General features: G+C 39.3%; 1 protein-coding gene and 1 long non-coding RNA gene across 5 annotated transcripts in view; one reads left to right on the top strand and one right to left on the bottom strand.

Moving 5' to 3' along the window:
- The window catches only part of LOC146855967 (uncharacterized), a 175,346-nt gene extending 164,695 nt beyond the window's left edge, over positions 1 to 10,651 (top strand). Inside the window, exon 3 of the long non-coding RNA XR_014981419.1 lies at positions 7,623 to 10,651. This is a non-coding gene — a long non-coding RNA (uncharacterized LOC146855967). The remainder of the gene's footprint in view (positions 1 to 7,622) is intronic.
- The window catches only part of MGAT4C (MGAT4 family member C), a 1,156,917-nt gene that overhangs the window by 90,538 nt on the left and 1,039,082 nt on the right, over positions 1 to 27,297 (bottom strand). For 3 of the 4 annotated variants that reach the window (XM_085653921.1, XM_085653924.1, XM_085653922.1), the window contains one exon: positions 13,117 to 13,270. In XM_085653921.1, the coding sequence (XP_085510047.1) occupies positions 13,117 to 13,215 (99 nt within the window). In that variant the 5' untranslated portion in view covers positions 13,216 to 13,270. The remainder of the gene's footprint in view (positions 1 to 13,116; positions 13,271 to 27,297) is intronic. The other variant, XM_085653923.1, reaches the window with a different exon arrangement.

Below are 27,297 nucleotides of genomic sequence, written 5' to 3'. Positions count from 1 at the left end.
AGTGGCTGTGTCAGTGGCGCTATGGGTAAATAAGTGGGTATAACATTGAAGTCATGCTCAAAATCCTTTGTCTGTTAAGCCTTTGTCTTTCTCCTATCAGTTTTTAGGCCATCCATGTTTTTATGTGTGAGATATTGTTTCTTGTCTATCCTAGTCTCTAATGGCCTTCCCTCGTGGTGACACTTTCAACATTCCTATCTCCCCCATCTTGAAAGTAGTAACAGCATGCTTCAGCTGCTACAATTACATTGAGTTTTGCTCTCTTTGTCATCACCCTTCTCTCCACTTTTCCTTCATATCCTGCCCTGTCTGTACCAGTTCCTTGTTCAGCCCTTCTCTCCACTTAACGTTTCCTGACTTCATCTTTTTCTTGGCCTTTTCCCACTCTCTTTTCCCACTCTCTGTTCTCCCTCTCTCACTCCATCCACGTGCTTATCCATAATTATTTTCCTCCTCTCTATCCTCTCTTCTATCCCTCGATTATTTCTTCTTCGTTCCTCTTTCCTCTCTCCTCTCAATTTATCTCAACTTTCCACTCCGTCTGTCGTTTCTTTTTGCCTCCCTCTCCTTTGTTTATCTCGCCTCTGCTTTCACCTCTCCTTTTGCTCCAAGACAAATGGTGAATTAATTTTTTCACTGCAATATTGTGAGAGAAAATGTCTACCCATTTCTCGTAATTTTTATTTACATGTTAAGTTATTCCAGTCCTTAATGTTTTTTTCTGAAGTTCCATTGCTCTTGAGTTGTGCACAGCACACTCCCGATTCCATAAACAGATAGAATTCCATTAGAATGTAATGTCCAGTCTCATTCTTGTAGTTCACTGCCCAGTTTTTAAACCAAGAAGGCTGGCATTAGCTACCTGTAGGTTTTCCACCGGAGTATTGGTACCTGCTGTGAGAAGCTAAACCCCACGCCCCCACCCAAGAATTGCTAATTGTACTGCTCAAAAGCAGCAGCTTCCCTGTGGACTGAATGTGACCTCCTAATGCCTGGGGTGGAAGGATGTGCACCACTTGCTGTGCCTCCCCGGCCAGCCCATTCTGCACATGATATTGGACCAGTCTTTCTCTGTTGGTTTCTCAGTCTTTCTTTGCCTAAGCTGCAGCAGCCATTCAGGTTGTGCCAACAGGAAAATTGGCCCAGGTATGCGGCCCTGCTTTTTCACTTCTGATTGACTTTGGGTGGGCCATGACTTCCTTGGTTGGGCCTGGCCAAACTGATCCACCCTCTAGAACCAGGCATGATAGGGACTATAACGGTTTGTTGTGATTGTACTAAATATTGATTGGTGTTAGTGGAACCTAATACTCACAGGGGAAACTACATCAGTCTGGATGATTTCCCGCTGGTCGAGATTTAATTTGTGTGTATGTGAGTGTAAGAAAGTTGGAAGCTGTTAAAACCTTATTTACAATTGTTTCTTGTTTGAGTGAATTACTCTGAATTTCCTTAGTGGAGCAGACAAAAGTAATTTGTTATTGTGCTTGCTTAGATTTGTAGAATTTGTGTATGAAAAAATTGTAAAGGAGGGTGAACTGCTGCAAGGAGAGAGCATTACATCATAGAGTGCCGCACTGGGATAGGCCAATTGGTCTGAAGTGCCGCGTTGAGATTGGTTGACGAGTCATCAAGAAGTTAGCTGTGATTAGGCCTGGGCAGAGTTTGCGGAACTCTGTAAAGTGACAAAAAAACTATGTGGAGTTCAGCAAGTGGCAGAGTGCAGTGCAAAATGCCGTTCGCAGTGGTCTTCCTGCCGCTTGATCAGAAATTCTAGCCGAGCGCCAGCTCACGCTAGCCAACTTACCGTTGGTGAAAGCAAGCGGGAAAAAAACTCTGCCGCACTACGCGGAGCTCAACGGAGTGCAGAAAACTCTGCATTCTCTGCGAACGGAGCAGAGTTCACCGCCCAGGCCTAGCTGTGATAGGTTTGTGAAAGAAAAGTTTCGACATGATTGGAGGAAAGGATTGACATATATGGCATTGGGGGTAGAACAAAACATTGTGTTTTTGGATTTGGTTACTGTTAAATATTTGCCATTATGACATGTTTCAAAGCCCTTAGAGATTTGATGAGGGAAGATGTGAGAGTTCCAGTTCGGAGAGGTGAGGATGCACCCCCAGAAGCTACACCAGCTCATTATATGGCACACAATGTAGGGCCATACATGCTTGTGGCTCAATCAATGGTGCAAAATCACTGAAAATGAAGGGCCATTTAAACTTCCACAATATGGTGCTATTGATTTAAAGATTATTGAAAACGTATTGAATAGTTATATGAAATGAAGCCACCTTATGGATCTACACAATATGAAGCGTTAAATGCTTGGGAGAGTGCAGCGCATGCAAAAGAAAAAGAAAAGTAACAAAATAGATCAAGGAGAGCTGTGCCAAATTATGCAAATGTTCAATGGGATGAAGGTCAGCAGAGGTGGAGGAAGTATGTAGTCAAGTGAGCTACAATGTATTCAGTTATAACCACAGAATAGACAAAAAATAATCAGAAACAGGGAAATGATGATGAGGAAGCTGCAAAGAAAACAGACACTGATAGTGATTCAGGGGATGACATTTTATAAACTTTGTTGTCCTCAAGTCCACCTCCTTATGTTGTTCCTCCAACAAATACAGATGGTGTTACAATCTCTGGTGCTGTGGTGGCTACAGACCCTATTGATCCAAGCATGATTCAAATTGAGAAGCACCTCCAATTTTTCCAACACGTACTAAAGCAGCCATCACTGTAATTGCTCTGGGTGTTACTGCCTCAATTGTGACTGTCCTTGCCCCAGTATCACAAATTGTGACAGCACAGACATTGGCAGCACCAGTTGCTACTGCACCTATAAATATTGTTCCAAATATGGTTGTTCAAGGCACTGTAAGAGGTGTATCTGTGGCAGGGTTTATCCCGACATCTCAGAATTCACAGATTGTTACCTGGGCACCTCCACAAAATATTCAATCATTGATAAAAGGGAGGAAAATTGTCTTTATGACACCAATAGCACAGGGAGAAACAGGATCATTTGATGATAGGATTTCCCCCCATGGTTTGAGGAGATTATAGAGAATAAGGGAGTTGGAGAACCAGAGAGAACATCTACTAGTTAGGGAAAGGCAAGACCCCTCGATGTTCCAAAATTAAAGGTATGATTAGTAGAAATTGTAAGAGGGTGCTCAGACATTTCATATCTGAATCAATATCAGAAAACTGACTGATATATTTAATAAATAAATTACAAATCATGCAGCTGCCACTCATTATAAATAAACTGAATTTTTGAGGTGGATCTTTCTAAGAGTATTCCCTTACAGAAATGCTTTAGGGCACAGCTAGATGATGAAGCTGTTGTGATAATGAGGTCATCAGGTATAAAATTACACATTACCAAATTAGTAAAATGCATCCGCAAATGGAGTGATTTTGACAGGCTAAATAGGAATTGGGCAAAGAAACAGGGAAAGAAAAAGAAACAACCAGATACCACTGAAACAAATTGTAAGCCACCACCAGCACCCTCAAAAGAACAGCATGCTTTAGCTTTCCCTATGAGGGAAATTCCAAGTGGAGGCTATATTCATGTACCAAGCAGCAGAGGTGATCTCACAACATTTATGAACAATTTTCCTGCACAGTGGTATACACAAGTTGACTGATTTGTGAAAGTTTCAAAGGTTTTGTGGCCAGACGTGACTACTTTCTTTGATATTGTGGTGCTGAGTGATCCGTGGGCTGAATGCAGGATAGCTGTGCAATGGACATGTTCTGAACCTACAAGAGATGCATGCACTTGTGCACCGTCAACTGTGGTAATGAATAAATATGATGAGGTAATTACCTTTTTGAAAGGAAAGGTTCCATTAAGAGACTTTGATTCGATAAAGATTAAGAGAACAACGCAAGAAACCAAGGAATTAGTTGGCAATAGACATTGCAATGCTGAAGAAAACAACTCCCTGTCATTATTGTAACAAGCTTCGGCATTGGAAGAGAAAGTGTAGACAAAATCCAAATAAAGTGAGTGGAGATGGTAAAGGCAGAGTGTAAATCAAGCACAGATGCAAAATGTTCCGGTTCAAGTACCTGCCTAAACAATGCAGATGCCACTGCAAGCACAAGGTCCCATGATGCAAGTTCCACAAGCTCTAATAGCCCCACAACATATATAATATCCCAGATTTATTATAAATCCGGTACGAAGAGCAAATTCAAATCCATTCCAAAACCCAAACCCATTTCAACAGTTTAGATTCTGACAATTCCTAATAACAGTGCCCGAGGGGGAGGAGGATTACGTACTTGGCACAGTGTTAGAGGTAGACCAAAGAGGACCATTTGTAGTAGGAGACGTAAATGCGCACCAAGTGTCATTCCTTATTGACACAGGAGCTACCCGTTCCACTATTTGAACAACAGAAGTCCCAGACCAATCTCTCGGGAAAGAAGAGCCAAGTTGTAGGTTTCACAAATAAGCAAATTACAAATCTTGTTTTAGAGGAAGTGCCTGTAAAAATAGGATCATTTGCGGAAGATCAACAGTTTGTGATATGCAAAGCAAGTTCTGTAAATCTGTTAGAAAGGGATTTGTTGTGCAAGCTAAATTAAACCATTTATTGCTCACCAGATAATGTTGAATTTCAAAGGTTTGATAAGGATGTTGAATTTAAAATGCCCTGCCGTGAAACAGCTGTAGGTTTATATCCTGCAAGAACGGTGGAAGTCTAACAACCCAAATTGAGAGATCCAGTAAAAACAGAGGTATGGGAATTTTCAGGCAACGACATAGGACTAATCAAAGGTGTAGAGCCAGTCTGAATCACAATTAAACCTAAGGCAGTGTTTCCAAAGCCACCACCATACAAACTAACACCAGAAATGGAAGCCTGAATAACGCCAATGATTGAAAATATGTTAAAACAGGGGATTTTGAAAGAAATTGTTGAAAGTCCTTGTAATTCACTGATTATGGGTTTATAGAAAACCAATGAGAAATACCAGATTGTACTGGCCCTTCAAAAGATTAACAACATAGTTGTCCTATGTTGTCCCGTGGAACCAAATCCAGCAGCAATATTATTTCAGATTATTTGCATTGCTAGGTGGTTTACCATTGTGGATCTCTGTCAGGCCTTCTTCTCTCTCCCATTGCATGAGGACAGACAATTTCTGTTCTCATTTGTGTTCAGAGATAAAGTTTTAGCATGGTGCGGAGTTCCATAAGGGTATACTAAAAGTCATTCGATCTTTAATCATATCTTTAAAAAGAATCTTGAGACTCTACAGATGCCTTGCAATTCAGTTCTTGTCCACTACATTGATGACCTACTAGTGGCATCAAGTATGTGAGAAGCTTGTAAACAGGACAAAATTGCTTCACTAAACCATTTACCTTAAAATGGTCACAAGGTGTCCCCGAGCAAACTGCAATACTGACATAAAGAAGTCCTTTTTTTGGGACATATCATAGAGAACGGAATGAGAAAAGTGTCACAGGAAAGAATTGAAACAATGCTAAAAATGAAACCACCCAGAAGCCATAGAGGTCAGAATGTTCTTGGAAATGGTTGGCTATTGTAGACAGTAGATACCCAACTTTTCCTTAGTGTTCAAGCCTTTTCTGAGATTAACGCATACAGATGTGCCTGATCTGCTTCCAGGGGACAAAAATTGCTTGAAAGCTTTCCTAGAACAGACAGAAAGTGTCTGTCGTGCCGCAGCACTTGGGATGCCCGATTACAGCAAGTTGTTCAAATTGTTTTGCAGTGAGAGGGAGGGCTGCACTTTCTCAGTGTTTCATCAGATGCATGTAGACTCTCGAGGACCTGTGGCATATTTTTCAACAACAATTGACAATGTTGCTGCAGGACTACCCTTCTGCCTTAAAGCAGTTATGGCAGTTGGTGTCAGTATTAAGAGATGTGAGAGCATAGTGATGGGACATCCTCTTACAGTCATTGTCCCCCACTCGATTGAGATTTTGCTCACCTGTACAAAAACACAGTATTTGACTAACAGCAGACACACAAAGTATGAACAATAAATACTTGCAGCAGAGAACATCATATTTAAACAATGTCAAACACTAAATCCTGCTACACTATTTACATTGCCTGAGCATGACATTGATGGGGATGAACATGAAAATGACTGGCTAGAAATTATGGATCGATGCACCAAGCCAATACCAAACATTAAGGATGAACCTCTCAATGAGCCTGATAATGTAATCTTTGTGGACAACTCAAGTTTGAGATACAATGAAGGAACTTTGAGAGCAGTTTATGCAGTTTCCACAATTCAAGAAGTGGTAGAAGCTTCCTGGCTTCGAGGTGTTACTTCAGCACTCATGGAAGAATTAATTGCCCTTGCCAGAGCTTGTTGTCTTTCAGATCAATTGAGAGTGACTATATTTACACATAGTCAATATGGCTTTGGTGTAGTCCATGATTTTGTACAGTTATGGCCACAGAGGGGATTTATGACATCATCAGGTTCCCCGCTAAGAAATGGAGAATATATAATGAGACTACAGGAAACTTTGCAGTTAACCTAAGAGATTGCAGTAGTTAAATGTGCAGCCCACGGCACTGGCAATGATTATGTCACTGTTGGAAATCTCTATGCTGATGAAGTTGCATGGTATTGTGCACTGGTGGCATGCAGATTTAACTGAGAATATGCACATTAATCTGAAGACACTATTTTATTGATGTTGATGTCGGTGGCTGATACTTGGGAAGAAATCAAAAGATTACAGGAAGAAGTTTCATATGTAGACCAGCAAGGTTGGATCAGAGCAGAATGTGTTAAAAATTTTAATGACATATGAGTTTCAGCAGATGGAAGACCAGTATTGTCAGACACTTTAAACACATCCATGGTCCTGCACACATTGGAAGGGGTGCAATGGTTAGGTTGTTTGAAAAAAATTGTTTCAATCTCAGATTCCAAATTTTATCTGAAGAACTATGCCATAGATGTGTTACATGTCAGCAGATGAATGTAGGAAGGAGAACCCAGGTAACACATAGTCACAGTGGAAGATCAGGAGGACCCTTTAACAGGATGCAGTTAGATTTGATAAAAATGCCTGTTTGCAATGGGCTGAGACATATCCTGGTTATAGAGTGCAGTTTCCCCATTGGATGGACGCCTACCCAACATGGAGGTATGACAGTTTCACTGCAGCTAAGCTTCTTTTATGGGAGGAACTCATACCGAGGTTTTGAGTCCCAGTTTCGCTGGAGTCAGACCGAGGGACCCATTTTAATAATGAGGTCCTTAGAATGCTGTGTGGGGCTCTTTAGGTGGAACAGAGATTACACTGTAGCTATTGTCCAGAGGCTTCGGGGATAGATTAGCAAGTAAACTGAACCTTGCAGTCTCGAATGGCCAAAGTTTGTGCATCCACTTCATTGAAATGGCCAGATTCTTTACCATTGGTCTTCAAAGCACCCCTGCCAGGAGAACAGGATCATTACCTCATTAAATCATCATCGGTTGAGCTATGAGACTGCCTGATGTACCTGCAAATGCGTTTGTGAATATCATAGATGGTATGATACTCAATTATTGAAAAGGATTAGCTGATGTGGTGTGTTCTATTTCTCATCAGGTTGGAGCTGTCACTGCCAGTACACAACATGAGCTGTGCCATGACCTTAACCCAGGTGACTGGGTTTTGATGAAGATACATGTGTAAAAATCCTACTTGAAGTCAAGGTTGAATGGTCCCTACCAGATTATCCTGATTACAAACACTGCTGTTAAACGTGCCAGGATATCTAATTGGGTGCATGCATTATATACTCAAAAAGTAAGGTGCCCATACGAACAAGTAGTGTTCTTTGAGCCAAAACCGAGATCCTGCACATCCAGAAGGACTAGAGGGGGCTGAAGTACCACGAAAATCTACTCTGGTGCAAGTTCTTGAAATATCACAAAGTAGTGTGAAACTACACACTGAAGAGGAAGAATCAAGAACTGAAAATTAATATTCTACTGAATCATCACAAGAGCAATCAAATGATCCAGATGAAGGAACGAGTGTTAGAAGAGAAAGACCCTCATGGAGATCCGAATGGCCTAATAGTAGGAGGTAATGGAGAGTGAGTGTATCAGTTGAACACATACCACAAACCATTGCTGAAGAAACAGAATCCAGTGGTATTAGCAAAACAAAAGAAGATCAACAGACACCAAGTATATCCAAGAGAACAAGAGCGCCTTGTCGAAAAAATTCTGCACCTGAAAGGACTTACTACATGGAGAATGTGCAGAATGCTTTGGAACAAAATCCTAATGAACTGAGATCACAGTTATTTGGATCGCCAAGATATGCCACGCTGAGAAACAGCAGTGATTAAATAAGATCCTTGAAACAAATATTCAATTGAAGGTTTTAACAAGCACTAATTAGTGAGTACAAAAATTGAATGAATTGAGAAAACATCTGCTTAAACTATTAAAACAAGAGACTGAAATAAACGAAATTGACAATTTATAACAAATAAATAAATAATAGGAATTAACAAGATTTCCCTAGGGCAAAGGTAGTAGTAGAAGAGTAAGGATAACACATTTAGAAGAAGATGGAGTAGGGCTAGGAATGTCTCATGAAGATGTCTGTATATAAACAGGTTGAAATAATTGCAAGTGATAACTCAAGATGTTTTGCAAGTAGAAGTCAATGCAGAATATTAATCTGCCATCTGCTATTACTCTTCTTAAGGCCTGACTGTAGACAACATGTGTATCCTTACCAAGGCTAAGTTTAGAATAGCATTTATTGTCATACTAATAACTATATAGCTATCCTACTCCTTTTTGTTGGCGTGAATTTTGCACCAGATTTAGAATCATTTAGATCTACTCCTCCACCTACATTGCCTGTTCATAATGTAGATGCAACACAATTAAAGGCTTCATTTATAGATTATTCATGAGAAGAGTTGTCAACTAATGTTTTATTCTAGATTAGTTCAGGAATACAGTCAAGCTTTAATTACTAAGGATTGTTATGTTTGCCCACATCTACCTTCTTCAGCTGCAGAGGTGGTAACATATCACTATATCCAATTATCATATGCATTTTCATGTAGTATTTTGCTTAGCTTATTTTAGAGGCATGAGTGTTTTGAATATTATTTTTACAATTATGACATGATTCTTTCTAAACTTCCCCTTCAGAAAAGAATGAATCCTCATCCACAAACAAAGGATATGGAAATTGCATGGTATTTCTTTAGATCACCCACAGTCATAGACACTGTTAAGGCATTAAAAAAAACCTTGTTTGATGAGACCATTAGAGAAGACATTCATATTAACATTAGAGGAAAGGAGAACTCAAATTTTCCATAGCAAAAATAAAGAAGATGTTTTAAGAAATGTTTGGAAGAAAGAAGATGAACATAGGAAGAAAATTATTTATTCAGCTTTGAAATTAGATAGAAGACAAGAAAGGACATTTTGTGTTTACGGACAGAGAAATCAGGTTAAAAAAAGAAATACTGGGATTAGTAATTGTGAAAACACTATTAAAGTTTTGGAGGACCTGTCCAAATATTAACATCATTAAGTATTCCTGGAGTTTATTTCGTGTGTGGACAAGATGCTTACTTTTAGTTGACAGCTGATTGGGAGGGTATATGTTATTTAGCTGCGCTATTTCTTAACATGTATCTAGTAAATATTATAGACGCTTTAACAATGGCATCACTGCATAGACATTCATGTAGCACAAATGATGGGACTCAATTAGTGGGAGATATTTTTGCAACAATAATACCACCTTTTTGCGTAGTCTTAAATGATGAGGGATTTGGAAAGTTATCAACAGTACTAGATAAATCAGCTACTAGTTCACCTAGTGCTTTACTAGCAGTTAACACAAAACAAGTGGCTAATGGATCAATGGTTTTGCAAGATCGATTAGCTTTAGATATTTTATTAGCAGAGAAAGGTGAAGTCTGAAAGATGCTAAAAGCTGAACATTGTTGCCCCCATTTACCCGACAAGAGTAGACCGATAGAATAATTTGCAAAGAACATTGCTGAGCTCAAATATGAATTAGAACCCCTAGAAACCTCTAGTGTATTAGGAAGCTTAGGCAAAGGAGTTTCAACCATTGGCAATTAGTTTGCAACAATAGGGGGAGGACTTTTCAGAGTCATATTAAGGCCTATTCTAATCATTGGTGTTTGTTTAATAACAGTGTTGATGCTCTATGTGGAGGATTTAGATGCTATTAACTGGAAAGAAGAATAAGTGAAGAAAGAGGAAAATCAGAGAAGATTTAGAAATGGAGGAGAGAAAGAATAGAAGTATAAAAAGCTAAAGAATGATGAAACCCCCCAAAATAAAAAGAATGACTCAACCAAAAATGAGAGTGCACTCTAAAGATGTTTTTGTGAAGAAATTGTAATTGTTTATCAACCATCAGAGGGGGGAAGTTGCTGCAACAATCTGCTATTGAAATACTTATATTATTGATGTGCACAAGTTTACATTTAAATAAAGCACATGTAAAATGCAGAATTTGTAGTAGGTAACCATACTTGAATGTTATAGGCCTGCACGTAAATAAAGAGCTGAACCAAGTTAGCATAACTGTCGATTCCATGTTAACTGGAAAATAATGCATTAACACATAAAGGTCTGCTTTTCACAGTGAATAGTTGTTTGTGCAAGATGTTTTTCTTTTCTTTGCTTCAAATGTTGCAACTTTAGAAGCCTACATTTGCTAGTGAATAGACACTTGATTTGTATTAGACAACTGATGGTGAGGTTCCCACTGGGAGAAAATGAAATTGACAGAAAGAATGATTAATGGGAAGAAGTTTTGGATCACAAGAAAACAATGTTGTAACCTTTCAAGGACTAATATCTGAAAGTCTATTATGCTCTGGTGAGACCATGAGGAGTGAAATTGTTCCCGGGAGTTTGCTGATATTCTGTGGTTGAAGAAGACAAAAGAAAATAATATTGCAACATAGAATTTGTGTGTTTATATTATTGTAAGTTCCTAGAGCAGACAACATAGATGTAACAGAATTCCTTTCCCCAACATTTTGATTACAGACTTGTTTCTGATCTCCTAGACTTCTCTACATGAGATACATTTCTGCTGAATTATGCATGTAAATAATTTCCAGTCTGATTTGCAAAGGCTTTCTACTTGCACACTGATCTCTCTCTCTCATCAGCTTCTTGATTGGGTTTCTGAACTGACACCTTTTCGCTCATAATACCAATGTATTTAGAATAGGGAGTTTCCTTTGGGGAACATGCTTTGAATATTATTATACTGACCGTGATTCTAACCAATATTTTATGTTACTTTATAATCAAATATCGATTGATGGATTTTATTAACTTTTGATGCTAAAATGTAACTGAATTTAAAGACTTCAATGATGTATTGTTCATGTAGATGATGGCGCCTCAGTTATCTTTGTCAACATCAAAAGTCCATGCGCCCGCTGGTTAGGGGAATTTAATGATTATACCTGAAGATTGAGATACAGAAAACCCCACTCCATCATCTCTAAGCTAAGCCTGTCTGCTCTGTGCCAAAGCTACCAGGGGGCGAGCTCAGGTTGATTTAGTGACTTTGAGGGTTCACACTGTCAAGAAAAGTGATTGTTCCATGAGGTAGGCAGTTGGCCACCCCAAATAATAATACAATTTCTTACATCTACTCTAAGCTCTCACTCGGAATGCCCCAGCACCTGCCATGCTCTCTGCCAATTAAAGCCCTCTTGCCCAGGGAAAAAAATTACTGCGTTCCAACTCCATCTTCCCAGCTTTTTGACCCCTTCACTAGACCTCACAGCCAACTTTTTTCTGAATATTCTAACCTACTCTTACGTGTGCATCCTTCAACTCAGTTTAAAAAAAAAACGACAGTGATGCACCCCAATTTGCAAGTCACAAAATGTCCTGATACTTTTCCTTTGCCCTGTCATTCCACTCTTTTAAGAGACTGGGTAATTTGTAATCAATATTATATTAATGTATATGATATCCTGCCCTTAATCTGAGATCAAGGTACTCCATAACTTCCAGCACTTGGCTGATATCCTGATCCTTATCTGAACTCATTATATTGCAAAACCTCCAATACTTGACTAGGCGTAGGCCTCTAACCTGATCTGACCTTAAGCATCGTCGATTGACTATGCACAGAGGTTCTTTTATAACTGCTACTACTCTTCAATAAATTAACACAATAATTGAATAAGTACATTCAAAGTGTGTGTGCCATAGTAAGGGAGATAACCCAAAATAAAAAGGTGGATCATTTGCCGCATATTAAATGCCTTCCTTGGTCACCCATAGATCATTTTGATCAGCGAGTTCCAGGGACCGAATGTAATTTCTGTGACTGAAAATGCATGTTGGGAATTAACGTTCAATAACTTTATCAGCATGCATCCACCTATCAACCCATTTTCAAATTGTTTATTCAATTAACTAATGTGTCAAGTCAATACACAGGGGGCCATATCCACAATTAAAGACATAAAAGTATGGATGGAGATTTAGCTCTCCACTTAAACGCACTTTTTTATTTTTGGGAATTTGTAAACATTCCCAGAGGTACAGCTGGAAAGCTGCACTAGGCCTCCTACGAATGCCATGTGACGTTCTGCAAAGGTTTCTTCTCCCTCTGTGCAGAGTTCGCCACAGCGTGGAGCACTGCTAAAGGAGGAATAGGACCCTCTTGGTCATATGAACTTTTTTCACCCACGGAGAACGCCCTTCCCTTGCACACCTAACAATGTTGGGGTGCTCCTTTCCTCGTTCCACCCTGGGTATAGTCATTTTCTGACTGTTTCCATGGGTACAGGGGTTAGAGAGGAGTGTAAGAATGCATACAAAGATGCACGTTTGGGCAGTCTCATACTTTCTGTCAAACTACACCTCGGATCGCCCCCTTCCTACCCCTTGAATGGGTTTCAAATCAGCGGATTCCTGGCAGGTGTAAGAAAGGAAAATGTGTTCCTAAACTTACATTCACAACCGAATCTGCCTTTGTGAAAAGGTTCCACAAATGTGTCTGGCTGAGAAAGTAAATAAATCACTTTTTTTTTCAAAACACATACCAAAACATATCCATCTTCAATGTACAAGTTCATGAAGATCAAGCAGGTGATCAGAACGCCTAGGACTGGTACGGCTGAACGCTTCCGGAAACATCTCATCTTATCCAAATATTTCAAATGGGGCTTCTCGTCAAAAAAATACAGCAAGCCTGTTCTAGGGGAGACACAAAACAATACAGCAGATGTTAGCTCGGTTTGCTATTTTTTTTTTACTAATTAATATATTCAAATCTAAATAAAATAAAATTCATAAGGGCTTCTGACATAGAAAGTGAAAACATGTCATGCTAATGATTTCAAGCTCAGTCATTCAACAGATGGAATTTGCGAAGGCAGAGAATACCTATATTTTGTATGGGGTTTCAAAACACAGACCATATGCCTTAGGATCGGAAGAAATAATCAAAGGTACACCTTGTATATCAGAAGGACTACATAGCAGGGTAGCATCCAGGGACCACACTCGACAGCAACAGTGTGAATACCAATACAAGTCACATGGGGCAAGCAAAGTTCATATAGTTTGCTAAATGTCAAGGCACTCTGCAAACCGGATGGCTTATGGAAATAAAGGATGAATCCAAGTGAGATGGAAATTGCATTCAAAAATATTTCAAGCCTGCATATCACTCATGTTTCCTAGCACTGAGATCTGACACAGCAAAATCAACAGCGTTTCTGACACGAGTGAAATTAAGACAATATCATGAACGATATCATGCAGTTAAACAGGAAATGCTGTTAGTGATAGCAGGAAAAAGACTATGTAAACATTAACAGTAAAGGAGAACAAAGCGATCTCAGTTTGAGAACGCTTATATTTCTCCCTTTCTCAGTTTTGTGCATGTGAACTGCACTTTTTTTTTCTTTTTCGTCCGTTTCACGAGGATCTTTACAACAAGAACACTGACTCCCTCAGAGGAAACGCAAAGCCTATGTATTCTAGGCAAAACACATGCAAGGTTAAAACACGGTAGAAATAGTTATTTAACAGCTATTGCCAGTGAGACAGTATAACGATATACCAAGTAAGTTCTCCAGAAAAACAGCACAGTGATGATGGTTAGTGCCAAAGGGGAACTGAAAATCCGGAAGTGTACAAAGACATGGAAAATGTTGTCTTAATGTCCTCTTAATTAAGGAATCTAGGACTCAAAATTAGAATAACAGTTTAACGCCCACATTTCGTATCTGATAAAGTCAACATGGGAATGTTTTGACGTTTTGACCTCTATACAACTAATTGCCAATGGGGCCTTCATCATGACCATTCAGGTAGCAACCTACAATAGCCACCGGTTAGTAGCTGCCCATTGGTGGTGATGAAGAAAAGGTTTCAGAGGTGATATCGTTGTTATATTTAGTCTTACTTCTCACCCTGAGTCATGAGAGCAAGGAAAACTCGTAACATGTATGCATCATTGGTCGGGGTAGAAAACTTCCTGCTCAAGAGACAAACTAAGTAAAATATGTCAGAATCATAGACATTGCAACTCAACTGGGGTGCAAATGTAGTAATACCTCAATTAGCAATAGAAACGCGGCGCATAGAAAGATCCATCGCTCAGGTGGGGCAATCCATGTAATTTAACATGAAAACTATGTGGTGTACCCGTTTACCCTTTATAAGCACCAGTGTTGTACACTGTAATAAGCTAAAGGCAGCTGGTGGTATTACATCCAGAAAGAATGAGAAAATATGTGGGCAAAGTCATGCCACCAACAGAATAAAATGTGCAGACTTTACATTCACATAAATAGGGCAATTCTAGGGGATGTTACAGTACACGTCTCCCAAGTACCATGTAGTAGTAACAAAAACAAATGTGATTGGTAAAAAGCCACTCATGTGAAAAATAAAACAATCATTGCAATGTTAATGTCAGAAGTCAAGCTCACCAGCTTGTTGCTATCACAAAAGATCAGGCTGCCTTATTCTGCAGACTAAGGTGGGGGACACCGTGTCATTTAATATGAAAACGTTGCGGTGAATCAATCGACCCTTGATAAGGACCTGTTTGAACCCTGCCATAAGTTGAAGAATGAGGAAGTCTGACCATTTAATATATATGTTTAATCAATTAGCTGTATAATATTTTGATGCAGCATGCTTAAAAGAAGCAGAGTGAAGAGGTCAAAGAGAACAAATAGTACTTATAGCTATACAGATGTCAGATAGGTGGATTATTAATTTGGAAAGCGAGGCCCTACCCAGTTCAATGTCCATTTTAATAGATGGATTGTTAATAAGGAGAGGGTGGATCCTTACCAACTTAATAAAGAGATTATTAATTTAGAAAAAGAGGACGTTATCTACCTACTATTCACACCCTGGTTAGATCCCAACACAAATCTCAGTGGCACAAGTAGAAGGCAAAGGCACATAGAACAGTGAGATACATTCAAGCAGAACCAACAACTTTCATATTCAGAAAACAACATAATAAAATTGCGGCATGAATTTAGAAAAACAGAGAAACAAATGAGCAAAAACAGTCCATAATGATCAAAATCTGATTGAGGAACTAGAGATATGAATTTTTTTAATTTAAACACAAAAAATACCTGGGAAAAGTGAATCACAATTTAAAAAAAATCAGTTCAAAGTTCTTCTGGAACTATACATGATTTCAGACACACCGAGATGGAGTGGAGGTCGAACACAGAAAGCAGATAACCCCCAAAGTTTTTACCCTGCGACTTGAACCTGATGTACAAAGAGAGTGGTTGCAAAAAGTGACCGTGAATTTCACACGGACTATTTGCAACCTGTCTTGATTGTATGATGTGACCTATGTACTAAAAGGCACCCCGCTAAATCTCCTGCTGCAGGGGGTTGCTGAATGACCTACCAAATGGATATTAATTTAGCAGGTCCATAATTATTACTTTTCCCTTGAAATGAGCTACAAACACTGTACAAACTCTCTGACGATGACCTGCAAGGATAGCAGACTTCCATCCTGCATTTACATTTCCAAAAGGGAAACTTTTGCTTAAAGCAGTCAATGTTGCTTAAAAGAACTGATATTGATTTTTTTTCAAACATTTCCTGTTTGATAAAACATTCGGGAAAGCAGGCAATGGTCCCCTGGAACAAAGCCACCTCCCTACAAGGCTGCTGACACCATTTACACCTTTAACCCTTTGCGTGCATTTGTCGGCCAACGCCCGTCACAAGCACTACCTCTGTAGTGCTGTGCACGTCTGTTGGCCAACGCGGCCCCGCCCACTCCGCTAAACGGCCGCACCGCGGCGGAATTTCCACCCCAGTTAACGAGTTAATCAGATAGCATCTCCTTTGAGGTGTCAGTAAACGATAAAGGATTGTTCCACAGTTGCAAGCCATAGCTGCATACTATATTGAAATGCAATTAGAAAGGAACACCTTTTTCACATCCCCCCCTAATTGGGATATGGTATTTGTTGTTTTGTGAGTTAAAACATCGTTCCACACAAACAACTAAAGAAATAAACAAAGGGGGGCAGGGTAGGACTACCCTGACCACCTAAAACTGGTGGTGGGGTCCTACATGGCTGCAAATTCACAGGTGGATATGTGACAAAATTGACAAAAAAGTGCAGGTTCTCATGCTTCTTTTTAAGGAAGCCCCGGCAAGGCCAAATCCCGGGGGCATGAGGGCATTAGAAAAAAACAGGAGGGGGCACATGGGCCCTCATCCAAGGCTTTGCAAAAGCACCGGGGAATACCACCTCCTCAGGGCACTTATTTTTATTTATGCAGGGGGTGCCCGCACAGCACCCCCACCTCACGTGGAATACCACCTCCCCAGGGCTATTGATAAACTTAAAACGGGGAGGCCCATATGGCCTCCCGGCAGCACTGGGGACTGACACCTTTCCGGAGACCACCACCTCACCAGGGCTGTATAATTTTGAAAAAAGGGGACCTCACAGACCCCCCCCCCCGGCCCTGGGGACACCACCTCCCTGGGGTCAAAAACAGTTTCTAAAAATGGGAAGGTAATGTGGGGCGGGGCCAAGCTGTTCTTGGACCCAGGAACTGCCAACTCCTGGGGGCAGGCCCTCATACAAGGAGAGGAGCCACGTGGCCCCCCTACTGTAGCCAATACCACACCTGCCAAGCCATAGTATAGCACTCTGCTTCCAGCAAACGAGAGAATTAAAACTGCTCTAGCTTGCTGGAGTAGAGCTGAATTCCTTTCACAGAAAAGAGCTGCCTTTTGAGCAGCTCCCTGTCTGTGAAACCAATACCAGCTCCTGCAGGAGGTGAGGAACCGGCATGTATGGCAGGGGCCTCCAGGCTCCCCCCTCAGTCCTAGCAGAGAGTGGGTGCCCTGGGGCCACCCACTTTAAAGATGGGGTCTCTGGGCCTGAATTCAGCCCAGGGGCCCCCAAAGCCTCCCTCCCCATTTTTAAATAGCTGGGCATCAGGGGATGGTGTCCCCGGGACCCAAATCAGCTCAGCTAACTATACCTGCTGAATTTCTCTGGCTTTGTACAAGTGAAATGACAGCGTAACTATAACGTTCCTGTAACCATTGTTTTTTTTAGTGAGTATATATACTTTATTTGAGCAACTTTGCACTTTATGATTACTAAGGATAAGAGGGATTTTTCAACAGTAAAGGGAAAGAGAGTAGATATACCATTTTACTCCCATTGTGTATAGAAACACCATAATCATCAATGGCAAGCTATTGACCAATACTACTCAGCACTTTATTTAAGAACTATTACAAGTGTGAACCATCTCATTCAAGCACTTGCCACTTTAAACAAATTGCACGTGGGACTTTATTTAAGAATGATCATTGGTGAGAAGTTTTTTTGATTGTGCACGTCACTTTGGTTACATTGGGGACTTTTAAGAACAATAAAGGTCTGGTGTTCTTTAGTACAAACCTCCTGGAGTGGGGTTGAGTAACAATGTATGGTCACAAACTAGGGTTTTCTTACAACTAAGCACAATGATCTGCAAGCACAATGACACTTTAGTATCGGGTGAGGAATTATGACAACAAATAAGAAAATACTCTTGCTGTATTTGTCATACCATTTAAGACGTCTAGGAATTAACCTTTGAAAATCACATTTAAGTTTTAATCGTCACCTCTCTTTTCCCTGCAGCCCATGTTTAAGTAGTCAGTGCTATTCAATATAAAGGCAATTGGGAGTGCAACTTGATTGTCTGTGTAGCAATTAATCGATAACAAAATTGTTCCTTCACTGTGGTTTTGTGATTTCTTTAAAAGAAACTTGGTATCATGTGTATTTTGAAATATAGATGATGAAATAAGGGAACATATTTTAATGCTTTGAGGATAAAAATAAGTAAATGGTTTAAAATGGAGTAAGGAAAAAAAGGAAATGAAGGAAAAAACGGAAAATAAGAAAATAACAAAGAAATAAGAGATGATAAAATTATATATTAATCATGTGAGCTCAAAGGTATTGGGACTCCTCTTATGGTGATTAACTTCATCATAATATATATATATATATATATATATATGTCTTCCTCGGTGTTTGTCCTCGTGAACACCCGATCCGGCTGCACATTAAAACAGACAGCAATCCACTGTTCAGGTCAGTTTTTTCAGTTCAGATTTTATTTGGCATAAACAAAAGGCATTCCATAGTCCTTCAATTCATTAAATATGACCAACGTGTTTCGGCGATTTGCCTTCTACTGGATCACTGTGGGTTCGACATTGTGTTGTTTATATTGGATGTCCTTTTTCCATGTCCTTGACCCCTAGTGACCACTAGAGCGATACATCTAGTTTGTTGTTTTTTCTCTTGGTCATCACAATGGGAACTCGGTCCTAACTATAACTATCTACTGGCGACCGCCAGTAGATAATATATATTTTACTGGAGAAAAGACTTGACAAGCATGAAAGGGAAGTACAAAATAAAAACAATTTGGAAGTTCCATTGCAAAAAGTGGATTATGCCACAGGAAGAATTTATACCTTTGCGCGTCAATTTGATGCGAATTATACCAGGCAGTCTATGGATAAAATCCAAGAACGAGAGCAAATAAGGATGTCGAGTGCAGAAAGCTCTGAAATAAGTTCGGGGGACGAAGGCCCAGCTGACATGTGACAGAGGATGGATATTTCAGGGGAGATGGTACTTCTTCAGAACCATGTGGGGGAATGGCAGAGGATCTCACCCAAGGGGGGAACATCTACAAAAATAACAAGACAGAGCTATAGGAAGCAAAAGCAAAAAAGGCAAGGATGCAAAGAAATAAAAACAGGTGCGGATCTGGATGAATCAGTCAAGGAGGAACTGGTATTAACTTATCATAAATAAAATTAACGAGAAACATCTAAGTGTATTGAATAAAGGACTGACATTTTCCCCCTCCAATAGTACGGACTTAGCTACAACGAGGATAGATGTTTATAAGTTTTGTCGCAAGTTAAAATTGAAAAAACATTTCATTAACCAACTTTCAAGATCGACGGAACATGGAGAGTCTGATACTTTGTCATCATTGACTCTAAGCAACATCACGCCACTAATGACATTATACAGTTATGGAATGTGAAAATCAGGAGGGGTTCATCTCATCCACAACGGGGGATCTAACTAATGAACAACTATGTGAGAGGATGGCATTTGAAACAAACAAGTCAGGAGTAGATGTAAGATGCCTTCCAAATACTGCCCACAACTTGCACCGGGTAATAGGGTGGATATTTTTCAGGAACTTATGACTGAGGATCTTTGCAATATCTTTTCAAAGGAAAGAAAAGATAATTCATCAAAACGATGCAATATGACTTATGCGGATAATTGGGCTCTAAAAGTTCTGCGGACAGACAATAATTTTATTATTAAACCTTCAGACCAGGGTGGTAACATCATGGTGATGGACAGTCAAAAATATTACCAAGAGGTGAAAAGACAATTAAATGACCCAATAAATTATGCGCAACTGAAAGAGGACCCAACTACACATATTATGCAAATATACCACAGTATGCTGAAGAATTGAGATACGCAAGATTTTTTGGATGATGATGAATATGAATATCTTCTAACACGACCTATTACTTCTACCATATATGTATTACCTAAAGTCCAGAAGAGCCTGGAAAATCCCCCTGGACACCCAATCGTTAGCTCGTGTGTTTTCTTGTTGTAGAACACATCCAGATTTGTAGATATTTTCCTCTAGCCATATGTTGAAAACTTACCATCCTATATTCGCGATACTATGGATTATTTAAACCGAGTTGGAGGTATACCATGGAAGAAGAACTATGTGATGGCCACTATCGATGTGGTCTCGTTATATACCTCTATCAAACATGAGGTTGGAATAAAAGCCTGGGAGTTCATTTGAGGACATGATCTCATAGTCTACTCAACCATGCAGAGATGATCTTGGACATGATGCAATTTTGCTTGACGATCAATGTATTTGTTTTGACAAAAAAGATTTACAAGCAAATCAGGGGTATGGCAATGGGTACGTCCTTTTCACCCATTTATACCAATCTCACCATGGGCTACTGGGAGGCTGAATACATGTGGTCCAAAACATGCAGAGAGATAACAGACAAAGTGGCATTTTGGGTATGTTATATAGACGACGTATTGTTAATTTGGGAAGGTGCAAATGAAGAGTTGGATTTGTTTTTAAAATCCCTTAACAACAATGCCCTGCAATTTAAATTCCCCCATACTTTGACTCATCAAGAGATAGACTATCTGGGCATACATGTATACATAGAAGACAATAAAATATGTACCACTTTGTTTCGCCAACCAACAGCTTATAATAGTATTTTTGCAGCAAATAGCGCTCACCCTAAATCTCTTAAATGGAGTGCTACAGCGAGGCTCGCAGAAATTTCTCAGAAGAAAAGGAATTCTTAGTACAATTGGATCAGATCTATGCTAGAATCCTGAGAAGAGGCTACCCTGTGGTTGTTTTAGACAACGAAAAATTGAGAGCAAAGAGCAAGAAAAGGTATTTTCTGTTATATCACAAAAAACATGATGGAAGCAAAGACAGTACCCAAGGTGACCTTAGGTTTATCACAGAATTTAATACATCAAGTGGAGCAATTAGAGATGCTTTACAAAACTATTGGAGAATACTCAGGAAAGACGAGGACTTAAGAGCATATACAACAGAACATCTTAACATTACATATAGAAAGGCACCATCATTGGGGGAATTATTAACACAGAGCTATTTTCCAAAGTCTGGACAAGGTGATCAAAAATCGGATTGGTTGAAAACCAATGGATTTTTAAAATGCCACAAATGTAAGGCATGCAATTGTGGGCAAAATCACCAAGAGATTGTGACTTTAATTGGTGAGCAGAGAAGGACGAGACAAAGGATTTTATGTGAGATTACACATGTTGTATATGCCCTAAAATGCCAGTGTGTATATGGGCAGCACTGTGAACAAATTCAAGCTGTGCATTCTGCAGCATATAAGAGCAATAGTGAATGAGGATTTCACCTATACTATGTCAAAATATATTTGGAGAGAACATTGGGGTGATTTGAAAACATTTTCATTCTTTGGCATTGAACATATCCCATGGAGAATCAGAGGAGGGGATTGTGAAGTGGCTTTAAGACTTTAAGAAAAGCAGAATCCAAATGGATCATAACAGTGGGAACTGAGGTTCCTTGGGGTCTCAACACTGATGCTGAGCAGCATCCATTTTTGTGATCTGGTTAATAATGCTCAAAATTCCAACTCCTCTGCAGCTATCTGTTTTTCTCTTTTCTCCTCCTCCCCTCTTGTCTGCTCTCTTCTCTTTCCTCTCATGTGCTTTTACTCCTTCTTTTTCTTCCCTCCTCCCCGGCTTTCTCTGAATTGAGCTTTGCTGAGGAGTTAACAACAGAGGGAAGAATGAATTGATGGAGAAGACTTTCTAGGACTAGTTGGATATTAGTAACTGAACCATATTTACTTATTGGCTTGAATATGTGTAATTTGTGATCAGGAAGGAATTTGATTTGGTAGATTTGCTTATAATTAGGACATGCAACTAGTGTGGCTGAGTCATATCCTTGAGGTACTTTATTGTAATAAGGATGTGTGTATTGATCAAGTACCAAGAATTCTGTCTTACACAAGCACCTTAGGATGCAATGGGACATTGTGTACAAACAGGGATGGAGACACTGCTCGTGGCAGTGAGCGATGTATAACTCCTAGTTAGCCATGAATTAGATTTATTGCAGCTTGTACCATTCTCCGTGGGCATCCCCCTATATTATGTGGATCGCACACATGTTTATGAATAACACTTTGCATTTGCACATTAAGGTCCCTTGACAGCAAACTTTGAGTATGGAACCCGGCCCTATATCTTTGAGCTCTATTTATCTTTGTGGTGTGCACATATATTTGTGAATAGCACTTTGCATCTGGCTTTATTGTCATTTTAATACCATTTTGAGATATTGTATATTTATATTTAAGGCATTGGCACTTTATATTTATCAGTACATCTTAGATATTTATTATATTACTAGAATGTTACAGTTCAGTTTTTATATATATAACTTGATAAAGACAACAGATGACTTAATATGGTACTTTTATTAGAACAGAAAAACTTTGGTATCAGTGACAATAGACAAACGTCAGATATATATGCAAAAAATAGGTACTTTACTTCGTTAATGAAATACATTTCTTGTTGCAAGTCATACTTATAGCTACTATGTTCTTTATAGCAAAAATAGGTTGAATGTGTTGTATTCCTTTAAATTTATTTTAATAGGTGAAGGGAGAGACTAGTGAAGCCTCTTTTTATGCCACTCTCCACTTTGGACTCTGTGACCTGGAAGAAGGCCTCCGCCGATACGTGTAAGTTGTTTGTTTCCTGTATGCACGAGCACTTTGATGTTGAAAATGAAGAAAAAGAAATAGAAGGAAAAATCCAGAACCTCGGATTATGTCCTTGCTGTCTGGTGTCGTCTTCCTGTGATTACCCTCATGCATTTGTGGAGCGGATTGTGGAGTGAAAGAGCAGGATCTGTATCACAAGAAAACAACATATCTATATATTATATATATATCTATATATTATATATAGTTTTTTGTGCAATCGTAATTTACATATGTATTACATGTACAGTAGTTTTATGTATGCCAGATGTATGAGACTGACTGTGTAGATACGTTTCCCAGTATTAGCTATGAGGATCTATAATAACTGAAGTTCACTCATCATTGGAAAACCAAGAGAGTGAGATTCAGATCTTGTTATTTCAATCACAACACTTTATCACTGCTATGGCAAACAGTAGAAAGGGAAAACAGTAGTAGAGATGGGCACTACAGTGACAGGGCAACATCTTGGGTGCTACAGAAGCTGTGACATCAGACAGACAGGTGCATCTAAGCTCTGCTCCTCATTCATATATTATTTTTCAAAGTGCTACACAAATCTCTTCAAAGGGAAATAGGCCCTCTGCTGGCTGTCTGGGGTGATGAGGAGTCAAATGCAAGATCTGCCTAGGTCAGGAAAGAGGGGGACAGTCAGCAGCGGGGTGAAATCATAGATGGTGACACTTTAAACAAAGCCTGTGCATATTTCTATGCTGGCCCTCTTACCTGCTTTTTATAATCTTAGTAATGTTATTAACAGATGCCTAATAGGATGGGGGCAGAGAATCAGCTTGCGCTGAATTCAGACAAGCGAAATGAGGAAGCAATATCTTATTCATGTGCCCCAGGAAATGTGTTTGCTAAGAAAGAGCATAATGAAACATGTTACAAAAAACACGTTTTCACAATTGCAGCCTGGGTCCATTACGACACTTAATAATTCAATATTGTGGAGTGGCTCAGAGTCCTGCACAACCACATGTAGCACAGGCTGGGGTAGGAAAGTTGCCCACAGTCTCAAAGATCATGGTGTTCGATGCATGTCACTGTGAATAATTGGATGGAAATCTCTTCATCCAAGAGATGGGGGATCTCCAACCTCTGGTTTCAGATTGTAGCATAACCCGCGAAAACATTGCTGTTTGTCCTGCACACGGCCTCTTTCTTACACACCCCAGGAAGATTATAAAATCATTTTACAAAATCAAAAAAACAACTTCCTTCTTTCAACATATGCAAGAAAGACATCAAGAAAAAACCTATTAAAGGTCATATCAGGCTGCAATCCTATTTCTGGAGCATTAAAGTTAAAGATATTTGTCCATTCACGAAGAAAGTTTAAACAGAGTTTTATATATCAATCTTAAATTGTGCATTTGCCTGTGCTTATTTTAGAAAACGTTGCTACAGATTCGCTGATCCTCCCCAAATCTGTGGCAAAATTTAAAAAAGAATAATTTTTGGAACCAGACGAGGTCCCTCTGGCATCCCATCATCAGACCTGGGGAGTCAGGGTATTTCAACCCTGACCCTGTGTGTCTTTTTATTTAGCTTATTTTTAGGACTTGGGATCGGGACTTCCTAGTTGAGGTGGCGGCAGCCAATCAAATCTCAGCTTGAGATCTGTAGGGATCCGCAGAGCCTCCATGCCCCCTAGATATAAAAACTTGTTTTAGCATTAATTGCTTGCAAACTACTGAACGGATTTATACTAAAATACAAAAAGCACTCTTTCTGGACCAAGATCTAACTTTCTGCCAAATTTGGTATAATGTCGTTCAACGGGCTGTAGACCCATGGGGTAACTGCATTTAGAAAACTCGTTTTGGGACCCCCTTTCTCTCTGCCCTCATTGGATGAATCACCTTGAAACTTTTCAGACAGCAGCTGAAATAAGAGGCAAACTAATTTTGAAAATTTCGTGAAGATTTGTCAAAGGGTACCACAGATATTAGCAAAACAAAAAACGCTTTTCCTATGGAAACTAGGTCTTAACTATAACTACCTACCGACGACCGTCACAGACAAAAACAGAGGTTAAGGTACCATTATAATAAAATGAACTTGTCAATGACAACATTAATGTTTTGAACCAAAAAAACACATAAGTTCACCAGTTATAGTTTGCAGCACTAACTATAACTTGCCCCCAACATTCACTGCTTATGACCTTACATTTAGATATTTTAACATAGGAGATCACTCATGACATGCTCGATGACATCATTTATGACATCTCAAATGATATCATTGATGGCATCACTGATGGCATCATCCAAACTTTGGTTTCCCGCATGTTGGTTTATAAATTACTATGGCATTAGAGGCATGACTGTCAGTACAAATTAGCTCAGGAGACTATCGGCCATCATTACTACCATCACAGATACAAATACCTTAGGTGTAGAAAGGTTGCATTCTGTGCAACATTGACCCTATACAGCTAACATAGTTCACATCAACAATCAAACACAGACATGTATGGCACCCTCATTGAGTACAGTGTTCAATCTGTATACAACTGTTCACAAAAACCCAGGCTCCTGAAAATAGTGCATGTCAATACCAAAACAATGACCTACTATGGACAGCTTTTATCTGTATCAAACCCCTGAAACTCACCAAACCTACATTGAGAAATGAAGTTGATATCAGTAGAGAACTGGGAACTGTACACAGTGCTTACTTTAGGAAGGGAGTTTACTCTATGCCACATTGTCTACAAACAGTAAAACTTTCATGAAAAATACACCACAAAATGTTAAAAAAGTATCCACTAAGAACAGTGTACACTCTATTTAACAGTTGTCAGAAAATACACTATTTGCTCAAAACAACTAATATCTGAAGGTGCTAAACAACATACAATCTGCACCTTTCATACTGTGGTGAAAACCTTGCAGATAGCATACCTTCCCAAGCAAAACAGGAACATAGATTAGTACCTGGTGCACACACTCTTCTATGTTATGAAGAAATGATCATGCTGACACTATTCTGTCTAACAATTCAAGGCTGCTTACAAAAGATAGTATCTTCTATGTAGAATCTTACTCCTGTTGAAAACATTTCATGCAGAACCAAAAAACGTAAGTGGAACAGAATGAACAAAATTAATCTGTCACCTGCACGCAGAGTTACTCTTGAGTACAAAGATTTAGAACATGTTCAATACATCTTCACACCTGTGGTGCATTAGGAGCACAAATGCATTCTGTAAACACTTAATCTCATTAGCTGGACCCAGGCAGGACAAAAATTAGATAGACAAGTAATATGGTACTTACTCGCCACTATGTAAACTATAAAACAAATTAGCACACTAATTGGATGATGTCATCAGTGATCTCATCAAAGATGTAATTTGAGATATCATCAGTGATGTCATAAATTATGTCATAGAGCATCTCATGAGTGATTACGTGAGGTCATAAGAAGTGCACGGTGGGGGCGCAATTTTAGTTTGTGCTGTTAAATATAACTGGTGAATTTCTGTGTTTTTTTTTAGTTCAAACGTTAATATTGTTATTGACAAATTCACCTAACTATAATGTGACTGTGACTACTGGTCGCAGAATTAAAACGCAAACTACAAATCCAGTGTAAATGTGTAGTCCCCCAGCACACGCAGATGAGTCCAATACAAAAATATGCAAAGTATAAGCTGTGGTTTTAATTGAAAGTGGACTGCCATTTACAGAATCTCCAATGTTGTGCGCTGGGGCTGCCATTTTTAATGGGTGACTGTGCTTGACACCTGCAGTTTCAAATATAGTCGTGTACCGCCTAACTCTCTATCATAAGGGAAAATATCTTCATTCATAAGTGTATAACTATGATTGAAATGTGTTGTGATAAGTATAGTCAGGTATCGTCTGTCTCTCTATCGTGTGGGTAAATGTCCATCCCTAGGATCCTGCCTGGTGATTATCAGTATAAGCATTAAAGATAAGGCAATTAGTGCATTGAACCCTTGTACTTTACACAGTACATATCCAATCTGTGCATTCATGATATAAGTATACTATATCGCTGATATACACCAGGCAGGATCCTAGGGATGGGCATTTACCCACAGCATAGAGAGACAGACGATACCTGAGTATACGTATCACTGCATATTTCAATCATAGTTATACACTTATGAATGAAGATATTTTCCCTTATGATAATATGCATATTTCAATCATAGTTATACACTTATGAATGAAGATATTTTCCCTTATGATAGAGGGATAGGCAGTACACGACTATATTTGAAACTGCAGGTTTCAATCACAGTCACTCATTAAAAATGGCGGCCGCCACGCAC

This window comes from Triturus cristatus, chromosome 4_1 (assembly GCF_964204655.1).
Source record: "Triturus cristatus chromosome 4_1, aTriCri1.1, whole genome shotgun sequence".
NCBI classification, from domain to species: domain Eukaryota; kingdom Metazoa; phylum Chordata; class Amphibia; order Caudata; family Salamandridae; genus Triturus; species Triturus cristatus.
This window is presented reverse-complemented; position numbering and strand designations above follow the sequence as displayed.